At 38.6% G+C, this 19,343-nt stretch overlaps 1 protein-coding gene across 2 annotated transcripts in view; it reads right to left on the reverse strand.

Moving 5' to 3' along the window:
• Nucleotides 1-232: 232 nt before the first annotated feature.
• fam49a (family with sequence similarity 49 member A) overlaps nt 233-19,343 on the reverse strand; it is a 40,170-nt gene continuing 21,059 nt past the window's right edge. Inside the window, exons 2-12 of one of the 2 annotated variants that reach the window (XM_036581379.1) lie at nt 17,102-17,156; nt 9,265-9,344; nt 6,763-6,884; nt 5,143-5,248; nt 4,915-5,051; nt 4,697-4,774; nt 4,491-4,607; nt 2,720-2,799; nt 2,382-2,508; nt 2,191-2,261; nt 233-973 (exon numbers count right to left, since the gene is read on the reverse strand). In XM_036581379.1, coding sequence (XP_036437272.1) covers nt 910-973; nt 2,191-2,261; nt 2,382-2,508; nt 2,720-2,799; nt 4,491-4,607; nt 4,697-4,774; nt 4,915-5,051; nt 5,143-5,248; nt 6,763-6,884; nt 9,265-9,337 — 975 coding nt within the window. In that variant the 5' untranslated portion in view covers nt 9,338-9,344; nt 17,102-17,156 and the 3' untranslated portion in view covers nt 233-909. Of the gene's footprint in view, nt 974-2,190; nt 2,262-2,381; nt 2,509-2,719; nt 2,800-4,490; nt 4,608-4,696; nt 4,775-4,914; nt 5,052-5,142; nt 5,249-6,762; nt 6,885-9,264; nt 9,345-9,724; nt 9,805-17,101; nt 17,157-19,343 lie in introns of both variants that reach the window. The other variant, XM_036581380.1, reaches the window with a different exon arrangement.

Consider the following 19,343-nt stretch of genomic DNA (forward strand, 5'->3'; position numbering starts at 1 on the left):
AACCCTAATCCTAACCCTCATGTTTTTGACGTTACTGAGAGTCTGTTGACTGTTTTGTTTAATCTAAAAGGAAACACTCAAAATAAAGTGTCACCGCATATTATTATAAAATATAGATTCTGTCTTTATGACACCCTTTGAATGAGTGCACAGTGCACAGACATGCTTGGCCCACGATACTCATGAGTATTGCCATCATTTGTATGTACATTGTGAATAAACTCCCAGATGCTCCCACTTAAAATATACTCAAAATGTCATTTTATTTCAAATTTTAAAGCTGTGGTGATGAGTAATGAATGTGTGTTAGAGACACAGGCACACAAACAAGAAGAGCACACATCACATATAGAAAAAGAATACAACAAAAAGTGTCAAACCACAATTAAAAAAATAAAGAAAAGAAAAAAAAAGCTTTTGGTAATATCACTATTCCTCTAGCATTACTGAACTGTCTTTTCACCTTTCAATCATGACAAAAGCACAAACAGTTCTTACTCACTCACTGAATATTTAACTTCTCACTGCGTAACTGCACCTCACGCAACACTTCACCTGAACACACCCCTCCACACACACACACACTCACTCATACACACAACGCATTAGCCCCTTTGGTTACAACGATCACCGTTTTTGATTTGAAAGCAACATTGAGAACGATATCATGAGTGTTTGTAAGGCTGCGTGGTTTCATTAATTTGTGCTTTGACAGACAGTTTAGGCAGTTTGTTCAGTCTTGAATAAAGGTACATTTTCTTTACATTGCAGTAACTTGGAGGGAATGGCTATGTAAATACACACAAGTATTAACATCAAGTCCTTAAATAAATGTAAACATATACATCTTTTGAGGTTTGTACATTGATCCTCTTCGCTTTAAAAAAAAAAACAAACCAAAAAAAAACATTACTGGAGCATTGTTCTGATATTTTTTGGAGTGGACTCGTCATTCAGATGTTTTGTGGTGAATCTGGAACAAAAGTGGGGGGGGGGATAAATTTCATAAGTACCAATGTAAGAGCCCAAGCACACTGTTGATTTTTAAAGTTTTTTTTTTTTCATATTAAAAACATGCCATATACTACTTTTTTACTACTATATTTTTTTTTACCCTGATGCCCACTTAAAACTTGGTTATGTTTATAATGCAGTCATAATTACCTCATCTTTACATTTTGTATTTTACAACCTCTTTATTCCTCTGAAATAAAAAGCCTGTTTTTGTTACTGTGCCTTTACGACTGATTGATCGTTGCAGTCATATCAAAAACCTGTACCTCAATTTTTTTATTTATCGCTGGTGTCGGAGAAAAAACCTTGTATGTCCAAAACAGTAACCTTACAGGAGAAGAAAAAAAATCTACTTTACTTTTAATGTAAGTCAAAGGAACCAAACTTTTTCCCCCAAGTCATTTTGAGTCATTTCTTTTAGTCCATTCTTCATTAAATTTACACACAATCTGAAGGGTAACAAGTATTTTCAAACTGCCAAAAACTGAAAAAAATCTCAAAATTGGAGACACAAGGTTTTCTTCAGACAACAGCGATATGTTTTTCTATGTTATTTAAGAGACAGTAGCTGTCTCTGACATTGTGTAAACATTTCATATTAAATGGACTAATAGAAATAGTCCAAATTACTTGGAATAAGAGCTTGCTACAATGATATTTAAAAAAAATGCTGTTTCATTCTCTTGTAAAGTTACCATTTTGGACACAGATTTATTTTTGGACAGCAACAATATGAAAATATTTCGTTCTGACTACCTTCCCTGTATTGTGCCCCATTCTTTACTAACTATTACTACAAACAGTTCAGCAACTAATGAAACTGAAACCTCCTTATAAGTTCAAAGTGAATGGGCGGAGCTAAACTGTTGTAGGCTGAATAGGTGAATGTATGTAAAAGCATTGCCTTTTTATTATCATAAAACGATGCATTCAAAACAGCCCCTTTGGCAGCTCAATTTCCCCATATGAAGTGCACTGACTTCGGAATGGATAGTACGTTTTCAGGCTTTAACAAGGTTAACGTAGAATGTCAAACTCTTACTTTAAAAAAGTGAGAGAAGTTCAGTTTCCCAAGACATACGCTCTTTAAATTAATTGCCAAATTTGTGCCACCTTAAAAAAGTGAACAAATCCAGTGATGTGTGGCTGATTTGTCTGCACAGAGCGAGAACTTACTTCAAGGCATTAAGGAGACCTTCAACATTATCAGCTGGTTGATCTTTCAGGACCTTTATGCATCCTTTCATCTGTGAAGAACAAATGGTACATGAAATCATTATGCTTTAAAAACTCCATAAATATAATATAGTCCAGCCACTAAACGAAAACTATAGTGACAAAGTTCAAACGTAGCATGACAGTCTCACATCAATTTTTGAGGACTTGGTGAAGGCACCGTTGGGATGCACATGGTCGTAGAGAATTATAACGCCCACCATCACCCGCATGCAGAAGAGCAGTGTGTCTTCACTATTGAACCGGCTTGTGTACTCTCTAAAAAACAAAAATCACTTCATGAGCCTTCAAAGCTCTCAAAGCCTCTCAAAGAATGCCTTAAACTTGGTGCTATACTGGAGAAACAAACACAGAACCACTAAACACAGAACCTCCAGCTGGAAACCAGTTCTACCTCTATAGAAAAATGAACGGTTATTCAGAAGAGTGAAATAGGAGGAAATGAGGGGAGAATTGACTGAATACTCACGGCGTCTCCAGCATAACCTTGCAGACACTGGCCATGGTGCTCAGGCAGTCTGTGGTGTTCTCCAGGGGCAACGTCTTATTCTAGAGCGAGAAGTGATGCAACATTAAGCTCTATTCACACTACCCAATAAAACAGGTTATTGTGTTTTCACTCCTTTAAAAGTTATCTATCGCAGCAACAAACATTTTGAAAGGCTTAACCCGGGGTGTTCAATCTTACCCACAAAGGGTCGGTGGGGCTGTAGGTTTTCATTCCAACAAACAGGAGATCACCTGACCAGCTGTTTGAAGGCTGAGACCTACAGATTAAACTGTAAACTGTGAATCAGGCGTGCTCCTGCTTGTTTGGAATTAAAACCTGCAGCCACACTGGCCTTTTGTGGATAAGGCTGGACACCCCTGACATAAACGCTTAAACTCAAAGTTTATTATTAATGTCACAGCTTAATATTCAGTAAATACCATCAAACCAGTGGTAATAAGTGAGGATGGAGTGTGGCAGTATATTTTATTTCTTTGTTATGATATAATAAATATCTTCCTCTCAGCGATTATCGTTTCCCTGTCTCTCAGCTTTCACATCATTGCTCTTGCATGAATGTGGTTTGTACCCAAGCTCAGCTGTTGAGCAACATGTTGCCTTGTAGTGCCATTAGCCAATGAGCACTGTTACAGAAATTACTACAAATTGTCATGGGTTAAAATTTTGACGCTGGAAGAAGGTCCACATGAAGCAAAGATGATGGGGTCCAAGACAGATTTTTGAGGATACATGCTATTGAGCAAATGTCACTGAAATAAACAGATGCTAAAGCTAAAGACTCTTCAGGCTCTGTACTACCTTCATAGTCTGGACCAGGGGTCGGCAACATAAATGTAAAGTAGAGCCATTTTGTCCTTTCAACAAAAATCAAATCACCTTAGGAGCCACAACATTATGTCCATTTTACTGAAGTAACGTTTTACCATCTTGGCCGCAAATACGTCTCAATATGTGCTAATGTCCCAGTACAGGCTTAAAATATAAACGGAAATGCAGACTTTTTTTGCTCTGCTTTTTGCTTTAGCTCAGGTATAGCTGCTTTTCTTGCATCTCTGGCAGGAAACTTTTCCGCAAAAGCAGAATAGTTTCTTGTAAGATTTCTCTCAACATTTGACTTCTTACGAGGTTGAAGTCAGCTTCTCTTTCGCCAGCTTCTTGTTTGAGTTTTCCCGTTCCACCTCGAACAAGAAAGTGGGAAATGAGAAACTGACTTCAGCTTTGTGACGTTTTAGTGTGACAGTTTCTCGTCGCAGATTATAAACGTATCAGGAAACCTTATTTGCTTATAAATGCAAATAGGTTAATTTATCTCCAAGTTATATTTGTCTTAAATCTTTATCTTTGACATTTCGTTAGCTACTAGTTAGGCGAGATCTAATTCTGCTGTGGAGCCGCAACAGGGCAGTTAACGAGCTGCATGCAGCTCCAAAGCCGCATGTTGCCGACCCCTGGTCTGAACTTACCAAAGGGTTCTTTTAAAGTTTAAAATGACAACTTGTGGCTGAAATTCCAAAATGAACCAAACAAGTTTCGTTTGAAAATGTAAAATCCACACAGACAACATGGAAATGTCACCTGGCTATAAGTGATCACAACATCTGTATAGACCTTGTGACATCTAGCAGTATTTAAGATGCTAGTTATAATGTCCAGTATAGTTGCGATAAAGGAGAGGTGTCCTCCAAGACTCACGTTAAACACCCCTGGGATAAACAGAGACATGCATTACCTCGGTCACAAAGTTTGTTGTTGCTGTACTAAGTGTTTTCAGCATTGGAGTGGCCTCAGCGTAGAAGAGAGACATTCTGTTTGCCATCTCATTGTTGACTTCATTTTCAATGTCCAACTACAGAAAAGGAGAAAAGCACAGCTCAGTGCACTGGTTCTGTAAAAATTTGTGAGTTTGCTTTATTCCTCTTAAACTGAATTTCTTACGTTCATGTTATTTATTCTGTTCCGACTGATTGTTCTTCTGTAATAGCTGAAGTCGTTCTGGATGGCAGGAATTCTCATCTGAAAAAGCAACAAAAGTTTTAATCAGCAATTTTCAAAAACAGTGGAACCATCCATTTGTTTATTTTGCTACACTTAAAGTTTTGAGGTTATTGAAAGTATCTCGCTGGCTGGTGTGTTAGAGGCAGAGTTAGGAGCACCTTGAGTTCATCAAAGCGAAGGGTGAAATGCAGGATCTCGGCGAACTGTTTGGCAAGGGCCTGCTCCTTCTCCAGATGCTGAGTGGGAGTGTATGGTGGACAGGTTAGAGACTCCAGCAGGCTCTGTAGAGCTTTCTCTGTGTGGATGAAAGGAGAAAACCTATCAGGCAGGTGTGGCGCATGGTTCAGATTTAAAAGGATCAGAAGGTACAAGTGCAGTGAACATACCCAGCTTCAGCGAAAAGCCATAAAACTTCTTGAGTCGAATGACAAGAGGACAGACTGAGTTCCACGCCCTCTCCTGAAGCAGCAAGTCATTAGGATTCTGTATAGCCTGAGAGCAAATTCAAAATGAAGTTCATGACCTCTTTATTCTGAAAAACGTGCCATATTCCATTATATAAACAATGTTATGAAAACAGTAATCCATGTAGAAATGCATGCAACAAGGTGGATTTAATGTTATGGCCGATCGGTGTATATTGACGTGTATGTGTAATATAAATGTGTAGTATAATAAATTTGGATTTCAGTAATGACCAAAATACTTGTGATCATTACTGAAATCCAAATTTATTATACTACACATTTATATTACACATACACGTCAATATACACCGATCAGCCATAACATTAAATCCACCTCCTTGTTTCTACACTCATTGTCCATTTTATCAGCTCCACTTACTATATAGGTGCACTTTGTAGTTCTACAATTACAGACTGTAGTCCATCTGTTTCTCTGCATACTTTGTTAGCCCCCTTTTACCCTGTTCTTCAGTGGTCAGGACCCCACTGGACCACCACAGAGCAGGTACTATTTGGGTGGTGGATCATTCTCAGTACTGCAATGCTACTGACGTGGTGGTGGTGGTGTGTTGTGCTGGTACAAGTGGATCAGACACAGCAGTGCTGCTGGAGTTTTTAAACACTGTGTCCACTCACTGTCCACTCTATTAGACGCACCTGCGTTGTTGGTCCACCTTGTAGATGTAAAGCCAGAGACGACAGCTCATCTCTTGCTGTACAGTATGAGCTTATCATCCTCTAGTCCTTCATCGGTGGTCACAGGACGCTGTTGGCTGGATGTTTTTGGTTGGTGGATGATTCTCAGTCCAGTAGTGACACCGAGGTGTTTAAAAACTCCAGCAGCACTGCTGTGTCTGATCCACTCGCACAACACACACTAACACACCACCACGTCAGTGTCACTGCAGTGCTGAGAATGATCCACCACTCAAATAGTACCTGCTCTGTGGTGGTCCTATGGTGGTCCTGACCACTGAAGAACAAGGGGGCTAACAAAGTATGCAGAGAAACAGATGGACTACAGTCTGTAATTGCAGAACTAAAGTGCACATATATAGTAAGTGGAGCTGATAAAATGGACAATGAGTGTAGAACCAAGGAGGTGGTTTTAATGTTATGGCTAATGGGTGTATATCTCAAACAAAAATAAGGCTGGTTCTGAGTGCATTTTTTAAATGCTAGCTGTAAACAAATTTAGACCTGATATATATGTTACAACAGTAAGCAACCCAATAAAAGGGATTTAGGCTTATATAGAAAAGGCAGAAAGTTTTTGATAACAGTTTTTGTCAGAAACACAAGCATGTGGTAGCAGGTAATGACCAGTCATTAAAAATAATCTATTATAGGCCAAGTAACTAAATGCATCACTACTGTTATATTTGTTTGACTGAGGATGCAAAAAAAGTCATTATTATTAAAATATGATTACTTGTGCATCTCTAGGTCAAAGAATACATGGATACAAAAGTCACTCAGATTACGAAAGTACACTATGTACTTGTGTGTGCATGTATGGTGTGTTTGTGTGTAACATACATCTCGTATCTCCTGTCCTGCTCCCTTGTAAGCCTGCAGGCCTGAAAGGATGCTCTCAGACTCCTGGAGCACAGCGTTCACTTGGTTCCACACGTCTCGCTCACAGTCTGTCGGCTGTGCGTCTGATAAAAGAGAAACTGTTATACAACTGCCATACAAAAGATTAACTGCAAAGGTAGCAGCATACAATATGCAAGAAATATAGTCACATATGCAATAATTAAAATTAGATTTTTTTTTTCTATGAGCCAAATGGAAACGGTGACAAGTGTCTATGAGCCAAATGAAAATGGTGGCGAGTTTTCATAAACCATCCATAACACTGATTCACAATCTCCAACCAATAACACTCCAATGTAACTAATGCAGTACATTATTATGCAGTACAATGGATTTGGCTACTCACAGGTATCTATATGTATCTAGAACAGGGGTACTCAACTATTGTCCTGGAGGGTCGGCGCTCAGCATAGTTTGGTAATTTCTCTACTCAAAAATACTACTTGGACAGGGTTAGTTTTCCATGGGGAGGTGGAGTAATATAATTTTAAATCACAGGGCGCCTGCAATGTTTATGATTCAAACGGGATAAGAAATCAAGGTGTAATTACAGAGATGTGAGCGGCGACTCACTGGCTCCACACTGCTGTCAAACCAATACAAGTTCCATAGGCAATATGTCCTGCTGCTCAGAGGTAGAAACCATGTCCAAACATTTAATTTAATCATAATTTCTTTTCTCCAACCCTTCCACCTAACTCTCCTAAATGAAATTACAATGGGAATGTATAGCTCATATTTATGTTTTATAATTTTCAGAGTCATAGGAAATACATATTGGCTTAAACAAATTACTTTTTTATGCCCTTTTATATTTTACAGCATTTAAGTGAGCACTAAGTTAAGTGTTTAGTGCAACGTATTATACTGAACTTATTAAAATGTTTTGTATTGCGCCATTTTATTCTGTTTCTTTTTCTCTGTGCCTTCAAATAATGTTTTATTCGCCACCAAAACGCAAAAACTCCTTTTCGACAGGACATGATGGTATATTTACAGACATGGAAATTCATACTGGATTAATATAACCTGGTGTCATTTATAATTTTTTTATGGTTCATTTTTTAGAAGGTAAAAGTTGCTGGAATCTTGTGGAATCACTAGAAACACTACCTCACCTCCACATGCAAATAAATTTTTACAAATTATTCACTGGTCACTAGGGCTACCAAGCAAATTAACAGTGTGGACAAAATTAAGAATTAAGAACTGTGGCCAGAGTAATAGAAACATGTTTTTCCACATGCATGCAGGTGTGTGTGTGTGATATATATATATATATATATATATATATATATATATATATATATATATATATATATATATATATATATATATATATATATATATATATACACATACATATACACACACACACACACACCTTAGCCAATGCAATGAACAGCATCTATGAAACTTGGCGTACAGGTCTGCTTAGTTCCATGTCAGACAAACCAGGTTCGTTAAATTGGAAAAAGAACAAAAATAAATCTCCAGAACGGCTACTTGGTCCACAGGCTCTGCACTTTCAGTGGCTACAATAAAAAATGTTGTGTGCAGGGCCACCAGGCAAAAAGAAAAAGGCAGCAGGCAATGTTTACCTCATCCCCATGTAAAACTAGTAGTGCTACAGTGCTAAACTCATGCTAAATCTGGCAATTAACAGTGTTCAATTATGTATGCTCAATTGTATTTGACCCAACTTTGCTGGACGCCAGCCCTCCAGGACCAAAACTGCACTCAGTATTTTTAAAATGAACACAGGGTTGTTGTGGGATAAAGTGAAAACAGAATTCAGCATCACATCTACCAGATATGTGTAGCACCTGCATTAGCGTTAGTATTAAAATGTTTGATAGGTTGGGATTTCAGAGTGAAAGAGCTTTAAAAGATGCCATGCAAACTGAGGGAACATAAAGACAAGATGAAGTAGTATCTGTAGATAAAGGACAATGAGTACATCACTGTGCAGATTCTGCCATGCAACAAAAATACAATACAGCCAGTTATCAGCACTTTAATGACGATTTTAAATGGTTAGTTACAAATAATTCAGCTGCTCATGCACAGTTTATGTTGCAGATAACAAAAGAGATGCCCAAAATATGTATAACGTCTTTCGTTTTTGTCTTCAGTACTGGACTGTAGGAATTTGCATGTGCAAAACACATGCAAAACCACACAAAATACCACCTTGCAATGTTTTAATTTGCACAAATAGTATTTGCACATGCAAATGCTTCGGGGAATTCTAAGTACAGTCCTTTCAGCAAAGGTTACTTCATTTTAAAGAAATGTATGTTCATGCATGTTTGCGACAGGACTATGATGAGCAGATTTACACACACACAAACACACACACTAGGAAGGATGAGACATGCAGGAGGTTAGTAGCCAAGCGGGAGTGACATGGAGACCAGGCCAGGCAAAAGCTCTGCTCACTTTCAAAGTCAAGGAAAAAGTTTGGCCCCTGATCAAGTTCTGTGCAAGTGAGAACTTTTAAAAGATTCCCCATTTGGTTTCTGGAACAGAAGAGCAAGAGGAGACAGAGAAACACAAAGAGAGAGAAAGAGAGGTGTTGCATATCATGGACAGTAAAATCACAGGCCTTTGCTTTGAACTCGCTGCCGCAAGGACTGATCCCTCTCACGTAGACCTTTGTTTTTCTTGGTGAACACAACTGTTTGAAATTGAACTTGAGTTTAAGAATTGAGAGGGTGAGTTTATTTTTAGAGTCAAAATTACAAAGAATATTTTTCACCAGCGTTAACCAAGAAAAACAGCAAGGTAACGTACACCACGAGAGCATTCAGACAGGGCAGTTTGGTTTCCCCATCTGTGAAGGAAAAAGATTAGTGGTTAACACGCTTCACCCTCTGACTCCACCTTCATTCAAACTTACTTTCAAAGTCCAGGAAAAAATGTGGATAGTTCTCTATTTCTCTCGTAAGGACTTTTAGAAGGTTACCCATTCCAGCAAACCTGATCAAGATATAAAATGGTAAAAAGAAATGAATGAAACAAATGTAAAAAGGTATAAAACAATCTCATCAAACAGCATGTGACTCAGTCACCAAAGAATACTGTGCTTATTTATTTAGCTGCCAAGAGTTCAGTGGAAAAATAACTTAAAAATACTCAGATTTAAAAGACCAAATGCCCAGCTCCGAAATGCCCAAACAGAACATGACTTGCAAATTTCTTGCATCACAATATTTCATTTTTCTGAGGTTTGATACGTAGGAACAGTGTAGTGCCACAATTAAAAATACTACCAAAGCTATGAATACAACAATTTTATTTATATGTAGAAATTCAAACTGTGCTGCACTACATTCAATTAAAACAGGACTAATTATGCTCTCTTTGTAATGAAACAGGCAATTTGTCTGTGCTGAGAACATCCATGACATGCTAGAAGTGTATGACACAATTTATCATAATATTGCCCATCCAAAGAGTCAACTGCCCATTTCAAAGAGGAACAGTTCATTCTTTAGCACAAGCTAGAAGCACGATATCAGTTTATCTTTTTTTTGCAAATCCATAACATTATATTTTCTGAGGGGAGAAGTCTGAAGGGAATGCTCCCATTACATTCTTTTAGTACATTTAACAGAATAATGTGCAGATGCCACAGCATCTTGAGTGTGTGTGTGTGTGTGTGTGTGTGTACCAAGGAAAATGAACACTACTGAGGCGCAACATCTCAATATGTGTAAAGACAGCATGAAAGTTTAAGTACATGACAGCATTTCGGAAATAAATTGCTGAAATTCTGCATGTGTTGGTGGTTCATGCTGCCTTATTGCTTGAGGATTACATTTTCAGAATAAACTAAAGCAGCTAGGAAACAATGTGATGTAAACCAGCATCTGCAACCTTGATCGGAGTAACCGCAGTCGTTAGGTAGCAGAACTGGTTTTGCCCACAAGAGATGGCTGGCAGTTTGATTCCAAGTAAACAAGACTACTGAACGTTAGATATAAGCGATGCTGACAGCTTCAGTGTAAGTTATCGCTTCACTGCCTATGCAAAAATAAAATACCGACAGGTCTGAAGCAGTAGTGTTAGTCGGTGTAAAACCTTTAGAGTCCAGTAGAGGGCACACCTGCAAAGTAATAGGCTCTAGTATTGATGCATCACATCTTCAGACACAGTTCAGAGGTAAAGTCACAGTTTGTACAGCTAAATTACACACGTTTCCTCATCCTGCCTCCCTTATTTATTGCTGCTATGTCCAGCAATCCTTTAATTATGAGTGCATTAATATTATTCTTACCTATGTTTTGATCACAAAGGTATCTCATTTATCAAACTGTCAACAGCTAAGCTAAACAGCAGAAAAGCTCTCTTAATTAACGCTGCTCTGTAACGTTACTTGCTGTTAGAGGTCGTAATAAAATGTGTATTTCACTGCTGTCAGGAGAAAAACCTCGTATCTCCATTTTTGACGTTTTTCAGTTTTTGACATAATTTGAAAATACCTGTTACCCTTTACATTGTACGTACTTTTATGATGAATGGACCAAAAGAAACGGCCCAAAATGACTTGGGAAAAAGTCTGGTTCCATTGACTTACATTAAAAGTAAAGTAGTTTCTTCCTTCTCCTGTAAAGTTACCATTTTAGGAGATATGAGGTTTTCTTTCCGACAACAGCGCTTTGCAAGTACAGTACTCCAGATAGGTTTTAGCTTAACTTAGTCTGTTAACAGCTTTGACATTGAGGCGTGAGTACGAGCACAGTTTTGATTCAAAACTCTTTCAGCTTCAGATTCAAAATTACACCTCACTCCAGATGATCGATAGTTTTAATTAAATGTTCCTCAGTAACACCTTTTCACCACTGATAATAGACTGATAATTCTGGCTTATTTACAGCACTGTTCTCGCTGCAGGTGTCAGACTGGCTGACTGGTGTGGCAATCATTAAATTGCAAAAGGTAATTAACTTAAAGATCATTAACTCTTAAGAAATAAATTAATAAAAAACCTAATAACTATTAATTATTATATTCTCAGATTTAAAGATCAAACGCTAAAACTAAAAAAAAAAAATAAGCTAAATGAACAACTGTCATTGCATATTTATAAACATGTGTTATCATTGTAACTGCTATGTATGTTATTATTTTAATTATTTTTTTCCCCATTTTAAAAATAGCCCAACACAGACTATGGGCTGGTTTCACAGACCAAGATTAATCTTAAGCCTAGACTGAAAAGGCTTTTCTACGTGGAATCACTGCTGAAATCACAAATTACTAATTCAGACAGGACAGTTGACTCATGTCAAGAAAAATCTGCTCTTTGTGTTTGGATAAAGCTAACAGATCAGCCATTTAACGGCATTTTAAAACGCAGCACAGTGCATGCACGAGATGCGAGTGAATGCTTGTATAAGCACATAAGCTGCAAGAGACTGGAAAAAACAGCCAATCAGCCCCGAAGCTGACGTTTAATGAGAAGTCTGAAGGTGCACGTTTGCAAAAGAGGATGTGAAGATGACAGCGTCTCTTTTGTCTGTGGTTAACCAGGTTACAATGGGTGCTGCAGATTCAAAAACGCTTCCTGTCACACCTTTGCTATTCCAGCTGCCAGAACAACATTCGAACATAAAATGTGAGAAAGTGTTACAGACCCAGCAAGCTAAATACGTCTGCTGATTTGAAAGCGTTGTACACACACCCATGTGTGTTTGGCCTGTTAGTTACACTAAAGGAATCGTAAAGGTGGCAGGTTGAGAAAAGCGAATGTGTTCTAGGACACGTGTGCATTCAGACAAAACCGGACACACACACGTTGAAAGGCATGTTTATAATCAAGCATGCCTGCGAGTGAACACGCACTCACACACACACACGCTTTAAGTACTTGACCTGTCATTAATGAGGTGACCCTGTGGAGTGAAGGACCTTGGCAGGCTGTTTGTGGAGGATAATAACCTTCAACATGTTCCCTGAGTCTGACAGCACTCACAGTACGTCCTTCATACGCGCACCAGAGCCAAAAAGCTGCAAACGAGCACAGAATTTGAGGGAGTTTTGCTTCACTTCAGGTGTGTTTTGTGCGATAAATTTAAGAAGAAGGAAAGTTGGTGAGGGGTTGCCACTCAAGACAACTTCATGGTTAATGCATCTAAGACCAGGAGGGCCCAAATGTTTTGTCTTGGGGGACCAAAGTGTAACTTGTGAGGGCTAAAAAGATTAAAAATAGTATATAAATAGAGAAGCAAATCTGGTTTTGAGTTATGAGTGACTCATTAAAGAGGAACTTCAACATTTCTGCATTACTCAATTGGTGAATTGTATACAAACTCACTGAAAATGGTTTGATGCAAAATGGCTCATTGTAGAGAAACTTGCTGACTCCTTTAGAGTGGTGGTGACAGGACCCAGGGGTCTCTATATCCACAACACTAATATATAGCCATTTTATTTACATTGCAAAATGACCAGTGATTCTACACAACCCTTCTTATTTTTTTTTTTACATGTAGTGTTGAAAATGGTAAAATAGTTCCCAGTAAAACTTCCCCCCCCCCCCTTTCAAGATTTACTACCATTTTGCCTTAGGTGCCTTTTTTGCCCTTTTTTAAAACTTTTGTGTCTTAAAAATCTGTTTAAAGCCACAAGCATATTGAAAAAAAAAACAACGACCCTTATTCATCAGAGTTACGCATCATCAAATCTGATCATAAAAAAAAAAAGAGCATGCACAAGTTTCACTGACAGTTTTATAATTGATCAACTTCTCTGACGTATTTGTACAACCAAACTCACGTCTGGTAGAATTGTGTATAAATCTTAGCATAAACGTTAAACATCCTGAAAAAATGCCTGATCAAAATCTTTATCTATGATACCACCAGCAAGAATAAAAGTAAAAAAATATGATAATTCTACTTATTTATTATTTAATACTGAATGTACTTACTTTACATGAATATTGATAAACAAATATATCACATTCAATTTAAAGGCATATTACATTGTGGTTTTGTTTTATAGTACTGACACTGCCCAATAAAAACAATATAAAACGCAGCTAGTGTAGAAGCATCTCATACACTGCAATAACACAGCATTTCACGACATTATTTTATGAAAATAATCACACCACACATCATTCTACCACCTAAAAAGTATTAGCTCATTAGTCGCTGAATGCTGTCATTTTATTGACTTCCTACCAAACATCTGCATGAATTAGGACGTGCTTCATATAAATGATATGCAAATAAGGCATAGGTAGGTGGGGAGTTGATTTTGACGCACTGAAGCTGATTAATCATTTGCACTCAAATCTCCACTTGTTTCCATGTCCTAGCAAAGTTTCATGAATCAGACGCAGAGTAGTCTGTATGTCATTAAAAGCAGACAAATCTGCACTCTTTTTTACGCAACTTTGATAATTAAGGGCCGATGTCTGGCATCAGGTAGAATCTCAATTATTTAATATAATAACTTTGTAGGGCAGCTTTTAGAGCAGAGGTGTCCAATCTTTTCTGCAGAGGGCCAGTGTGGCTGCAGGTTTTCACCCCAAACAAGCTGGAGCACTCCTGACTCCACTAATTCAATCAGCTGGTCTCAGTCTTCAAACTGCTGATCAGGTGATCTCCTGCTTTGTTGGAATGAAAACCTGCAGCCACACTTGCTCTTTGTGGACACCCTGTTTTAGAGGAACTAAACTCTGTGGACATCTGGTTCCTATCACTATCAATACACACACACACACACACACACACACACACACATACATATATCACATCACAGAGGAAAAAAATGATTCCTCTCCAAAATGATAACTTAATGTAGATCAATGGAACTAGACCGTTTTCCGAGTAATTTTGGGCCGTTTCTGTTGGTCAATTCTTCATGAAATTTACACACAATGTAAAGGGTAACAGGCATTTTAAAACTAAGTCAAAAAACGAAAAACAACAAGATACAAGGTTTTCTTCCAACAGCAGCGATATTATATATAACTACTTTAGTTTCTCCATAATGTAGCGCTCAAACTTTTATTTTAGCATGACAAAAGCACTAGATTTCTGACTGGTTTGAGGATAACTCTATGCAGAAACAATTTAATTTAGAATTTCCTCTCATTATCTGCTCCTGGAATGTTGAGAGATTGTTTTGAACTTGCCAAAGATGAAAGAAAACTTTCTTCCTGGTTTAAAGGGGAACCACAGTCCGGATCAGTTTCCAGATTTACCGGATGGTAAGTTTTGACAGGCCTGGCGAGTTAAAAATCAGGAAGTATGTTGGAAATCACACAACACCTCCACATACTTTTTCTTTCAGCATGGCAAGTCACGAGACAACCTCCTGGAAAATTAATGAGAAAAAAAAAAAATTTTACCGAGCAGGAAATCCTCTTTAAATGCTCGTCAGTAAATACGGTTGAGATCACATTTGTTACAAGTTGTGAATTCATCTTCAAGATGTACCATTTAATATTTTAATCATATAAATAAATGTAATCAGGGACTGCTGAATGAATGAGTTCACATGCACTTAATAATCCGACCATAACCGTATTTCTGCAGTTATCCGATTATTCAAAATGGTCATGTAAACACCATACTCCGATCTAGAAATCTGATTAAGAAATCCGATAAAGAGAGTTGGATTTTAGCTCAGTAATCAGATTTCTCAGTGCATGTAAACTCTTACTCTGATTTCTTTCAGATTTCTCAGTCTGTGCAAGAAGCGACGGCAGTACCAGAAATAAGCAAACAGCGTTGCCGTGAGACGCAGCAACACCCTTTTGAAGAGGCGCTGAAACCAAACATGAAATGAAGGATTTAAATATTCTTCATCTTCTACTGAAAAAAAACCTGATTTTCTACAGTTATTGGATTATTAAGTGCATGTAAACGCACTCAATGTTGCCTGTTGAAAGTGTTCATTAAACTGTAGAGTTCAGAACCAACACACATCTAAGCACACCTGATTTAAATTTAAACAATAGAGTCAAATTGCAGTGAAGGGCGTTCCTGAGACAAGAATGCCCGTAAGAGGAACACCCGTCACTTTAATTGGCTCACAGTAAAACAAGAACAACCACAGAATAAATGCTCTGCCTTTCACTGGCGCATACAGCCATGTAGCATTTATCTTTTTGCAAACAAAGATGTACAAATAAATCGTTGAATTTTGCACTGATACTGATAAATCTGTGGGACCTTAAGATCAGCAAACTGATACAGTGATGAGGCCTCCCACGAAGACAGGACCAGATATCACTGCTATGTCTAACCGAGCTTTTTTCACTGAATCATAAAGCTATTTACATTCTCAGTGCAGAAAGCATTCAATTACAGAATTTAATCTAAATGCCCTCCACTTGCACCCCACTGTGATTTGATAAAAGTAAAATCATTTTCACTACAGGAGGCACTTTTGGACTGAATAAACAAGTAATTTATAGGACCAGTTTATTAAAAAATGGTGTGAAAATAAGTCTGAGATGAATCTCAGCTCAAAAAGCACTTTAATCCTTTGTATATTGTCTTCACAGCAAACTGGAGGCAGTAGAGGATGTTATAAATAGGGTATTAAAGTGGCTGACTGTTGCACTTGCTTGGTGTTGAACTGTAATATGCACAATTTAACTATTTTTAAGGCTTCAAATTGCTTGTTTTCTAGAGGTCACAGGTGACGTGGCAGTAACATACTGCTAGTTGTTACAGGGCTTTGTGTAAATGCTAAACAATCAAGTCTCTAGTAGGGCAGCACGGTTCAGTGCAGTGCAAGGCCACAGTGCAACACAGGTTCAATTCTTCCCAGCTCCAATGACACCTGAACTCCCAAAGAGCTTCATAAGTAGGCTGTTGTGGTCAACTAGAAGTGTTAGAACAAAGAAAAGTCTGAACTGTAGTGCTACGAGCTCAAGAAATGGATCTACAAGCCTCTACAGCAGGCGGTATGACCCAAAAACAAACAAACAAAACAAAACAGACAACAACAGAAAACAAGTATGGCCAAAAGTCACTTTTTTTTTTTTTTAGGAGAAGGCAAAAAATATTCTTAACTTTAATGTACATTAATGTAATTAAAATTTCACTCCAAGTAATTTTGGAGCATTTCTATTGACCTATTCATCATGCAAGTTTCATACAATGTAAAGGGCCGCCGCTGTGCTCAAATGATGTAGAAAAATAATAATACAGAGACCCTTTCTTTCACGGACAGCAACAAAATGTAAGCTAATATGCTGAATTAAATGATACAAATAGTATATCGGAGCTAAATGAAATATCAACTGTACCTTATCTGGAGGAAAACTTGTGTGTCCTTCTAGATCATCCGCTTGTTCTTGATTTCTACAAGAAAAGATACAGGATTTATTAGCCTCATCACTGAAGTAAGTCAAGTACTTCATAAAGCTGTATAAAAGGTGCAAAAACATGCTCGCTGTTGTGTACAAGGGGTTTCAAACGCTTTTCCACAATGCAAAAAGAATGCCCCAATTATACAGGCCCTAATCATAATCACTTAATCATAATCTGATGAACCATGATCACATTTCTCAGGCGCTCCATGTTAACTGGGGTATTAAATATCGAGTGACGCTAGGGTCCAGTGAACGGAGCTAATAGCAACCCAAATCCATTCTGCAGGGCAAGAATAGTCAGGCCTGGTCACAGTTTCCCTGAGGATACTGTCAGGACTCATTCTGTCACAGTACCTTAAATGAGTAGACTCAGTGAAATTAAACAAAATACGTGCAGCAACAAGGTACTGTACAATATATAGGCCTGGGGCCATTGTGTGCTAGCAAAACAGCTCACATAGCGTTTTGATTTTAAAAAAGAAAAGAAAGAGAGAAAATATAACTGTCACGCATTATTGTTTGAGATGTACTCTTTTACACCAACAAGCCCACAAAATAAATGAGACTAAGCTTTACAGAGAAGCTAAAAGTCCACAAACAATTAGAAAACATCAAAATGCTCATTAAAAAATGAGAAAAATCTCCTAGGAATCTCCTAGTTGATCAGAAGAGATCCAAATCTATATTATAAAAACCCTTCAAGAAGAGAAATTGACCACAGTAGGACCCTGCCCCCAAAAAGCCAGCTCAACACCCAACATGTGCTGGCCGTATTATCCTGTGCGTCTTCAAACAAGCCCACTTCCTTTGTCAACAGCATGCAGTGGTACTCACACAGTCTCTCCAGGCAGCGCTGAGGCTCCAGAAGCATCCAGCTGTGATCTCCCTCTGCAGACTATGGGCGACTACCTCAATTAATCTATTTGACTCCTTCACCTTGAAGGATGGCGGCAGACCAACTGCATTAACAAACGTGGACTCGAAAGATGAGCAAGGGAGATAAAAGACAGCTCTTTCACTCCACTTCGCGTTCCATCTGTCAATGCTCATAGTCCTCACCCTCCCTCCCCTCCCCCACACTCCAGGGAAGCTCACAGCTAGTCCTGGAGTGCCCACCACAGCTTATCTGTGTGAGGAGAGCCTGCGATGGAGAGGCACGGACGGACCCCACGGGGATCTGGCCGTAAAGCCAGTCGTACTTATATGGTCTCGTGGCTCCCAAATGCACACGCTGGATGAGTGGCCCTCCTTCATCACACATCTAAAGTTCTGCTGCACAGGGCCCTGAAACACTGGAACCACACTCTAACATAACTACACATTCATCTACAGATGAGTTGCAAATGGAAAACAATACAGGCAGCGATCCTTTTGTTTGTGGACAGTTAACTGGTAATAGTAATGTAAGGGTGGGTGAGTGCAGTAATACACCGATCAGGCATAACATTATGACCACCTCCTTGTTTCTACGCTCATTGTCCATTTTATCAGCTCCACTTACTATATAGGTGCACTTTGTAGTTCTACAGTTATAGACTGTAGTCCATCTGTTTCTCTGCATACTTTGTTAGCCCCCTTTTACACTGTTCTTCAGTGGTCAGGACCCCCATGGACCCTCACAGAGCAGGTACTATTTGGGTGGTGGATCATTCTCAGCACTGCAGTAACACTGATGTGGTGGTGGTGTGTTAGTGTGTGTTGCGCTGGTACGAGTGGATCAGACACAGCAGTGCTGCTGGAGTTTTTAAACACTGTGTCCACTCACTGTCCACTCTGTTAGTCCTTCATCAGTGGTCAAAGGACGCTGCCCACAGACCACTTTTGGCTGGATATTTTTGGTTGGTGAACTGTTCTCAGTCCAGCAGTGACACTGAGGTGTAGCTGATCCTCTCAGACCAGCGCAACACACACTAACACACCACCACCACATCAGTGTTACTGCAGTGCTGAGAATGATCCACCATCCAAATAGTACCTGCTCTGTGAGGGTCCATGGGGGTCCTGACCACTGAAGAACAGTGTAAAAGGGGGCTAACAAAGTATGCAGAGAAACAGATGGACTACAGTCTATAACTGTAGAACTACAAAGTGCACCTATATAGTAAGTGGAGCTGATAAAATGGACAATGAGCGTAGAAACAAGGAGGTGGTCATAATGTTATGCCTGATCAGTTTA

The sequence above is a fragment of the Colossoma macropomum genome, unplaced genomic scaffold (assembly GCF_904425465.1).
Source record: "Colossoma macropomum unplaced genomic scaffold, Colossoma_macropomum, whole genome shotgun sequence".
NCBI lineage: Eukaryota > Metazoa > Chordata > Actinopteri > Characiformes > Serrasalmidae > Colossoma > Colossoma macropomum.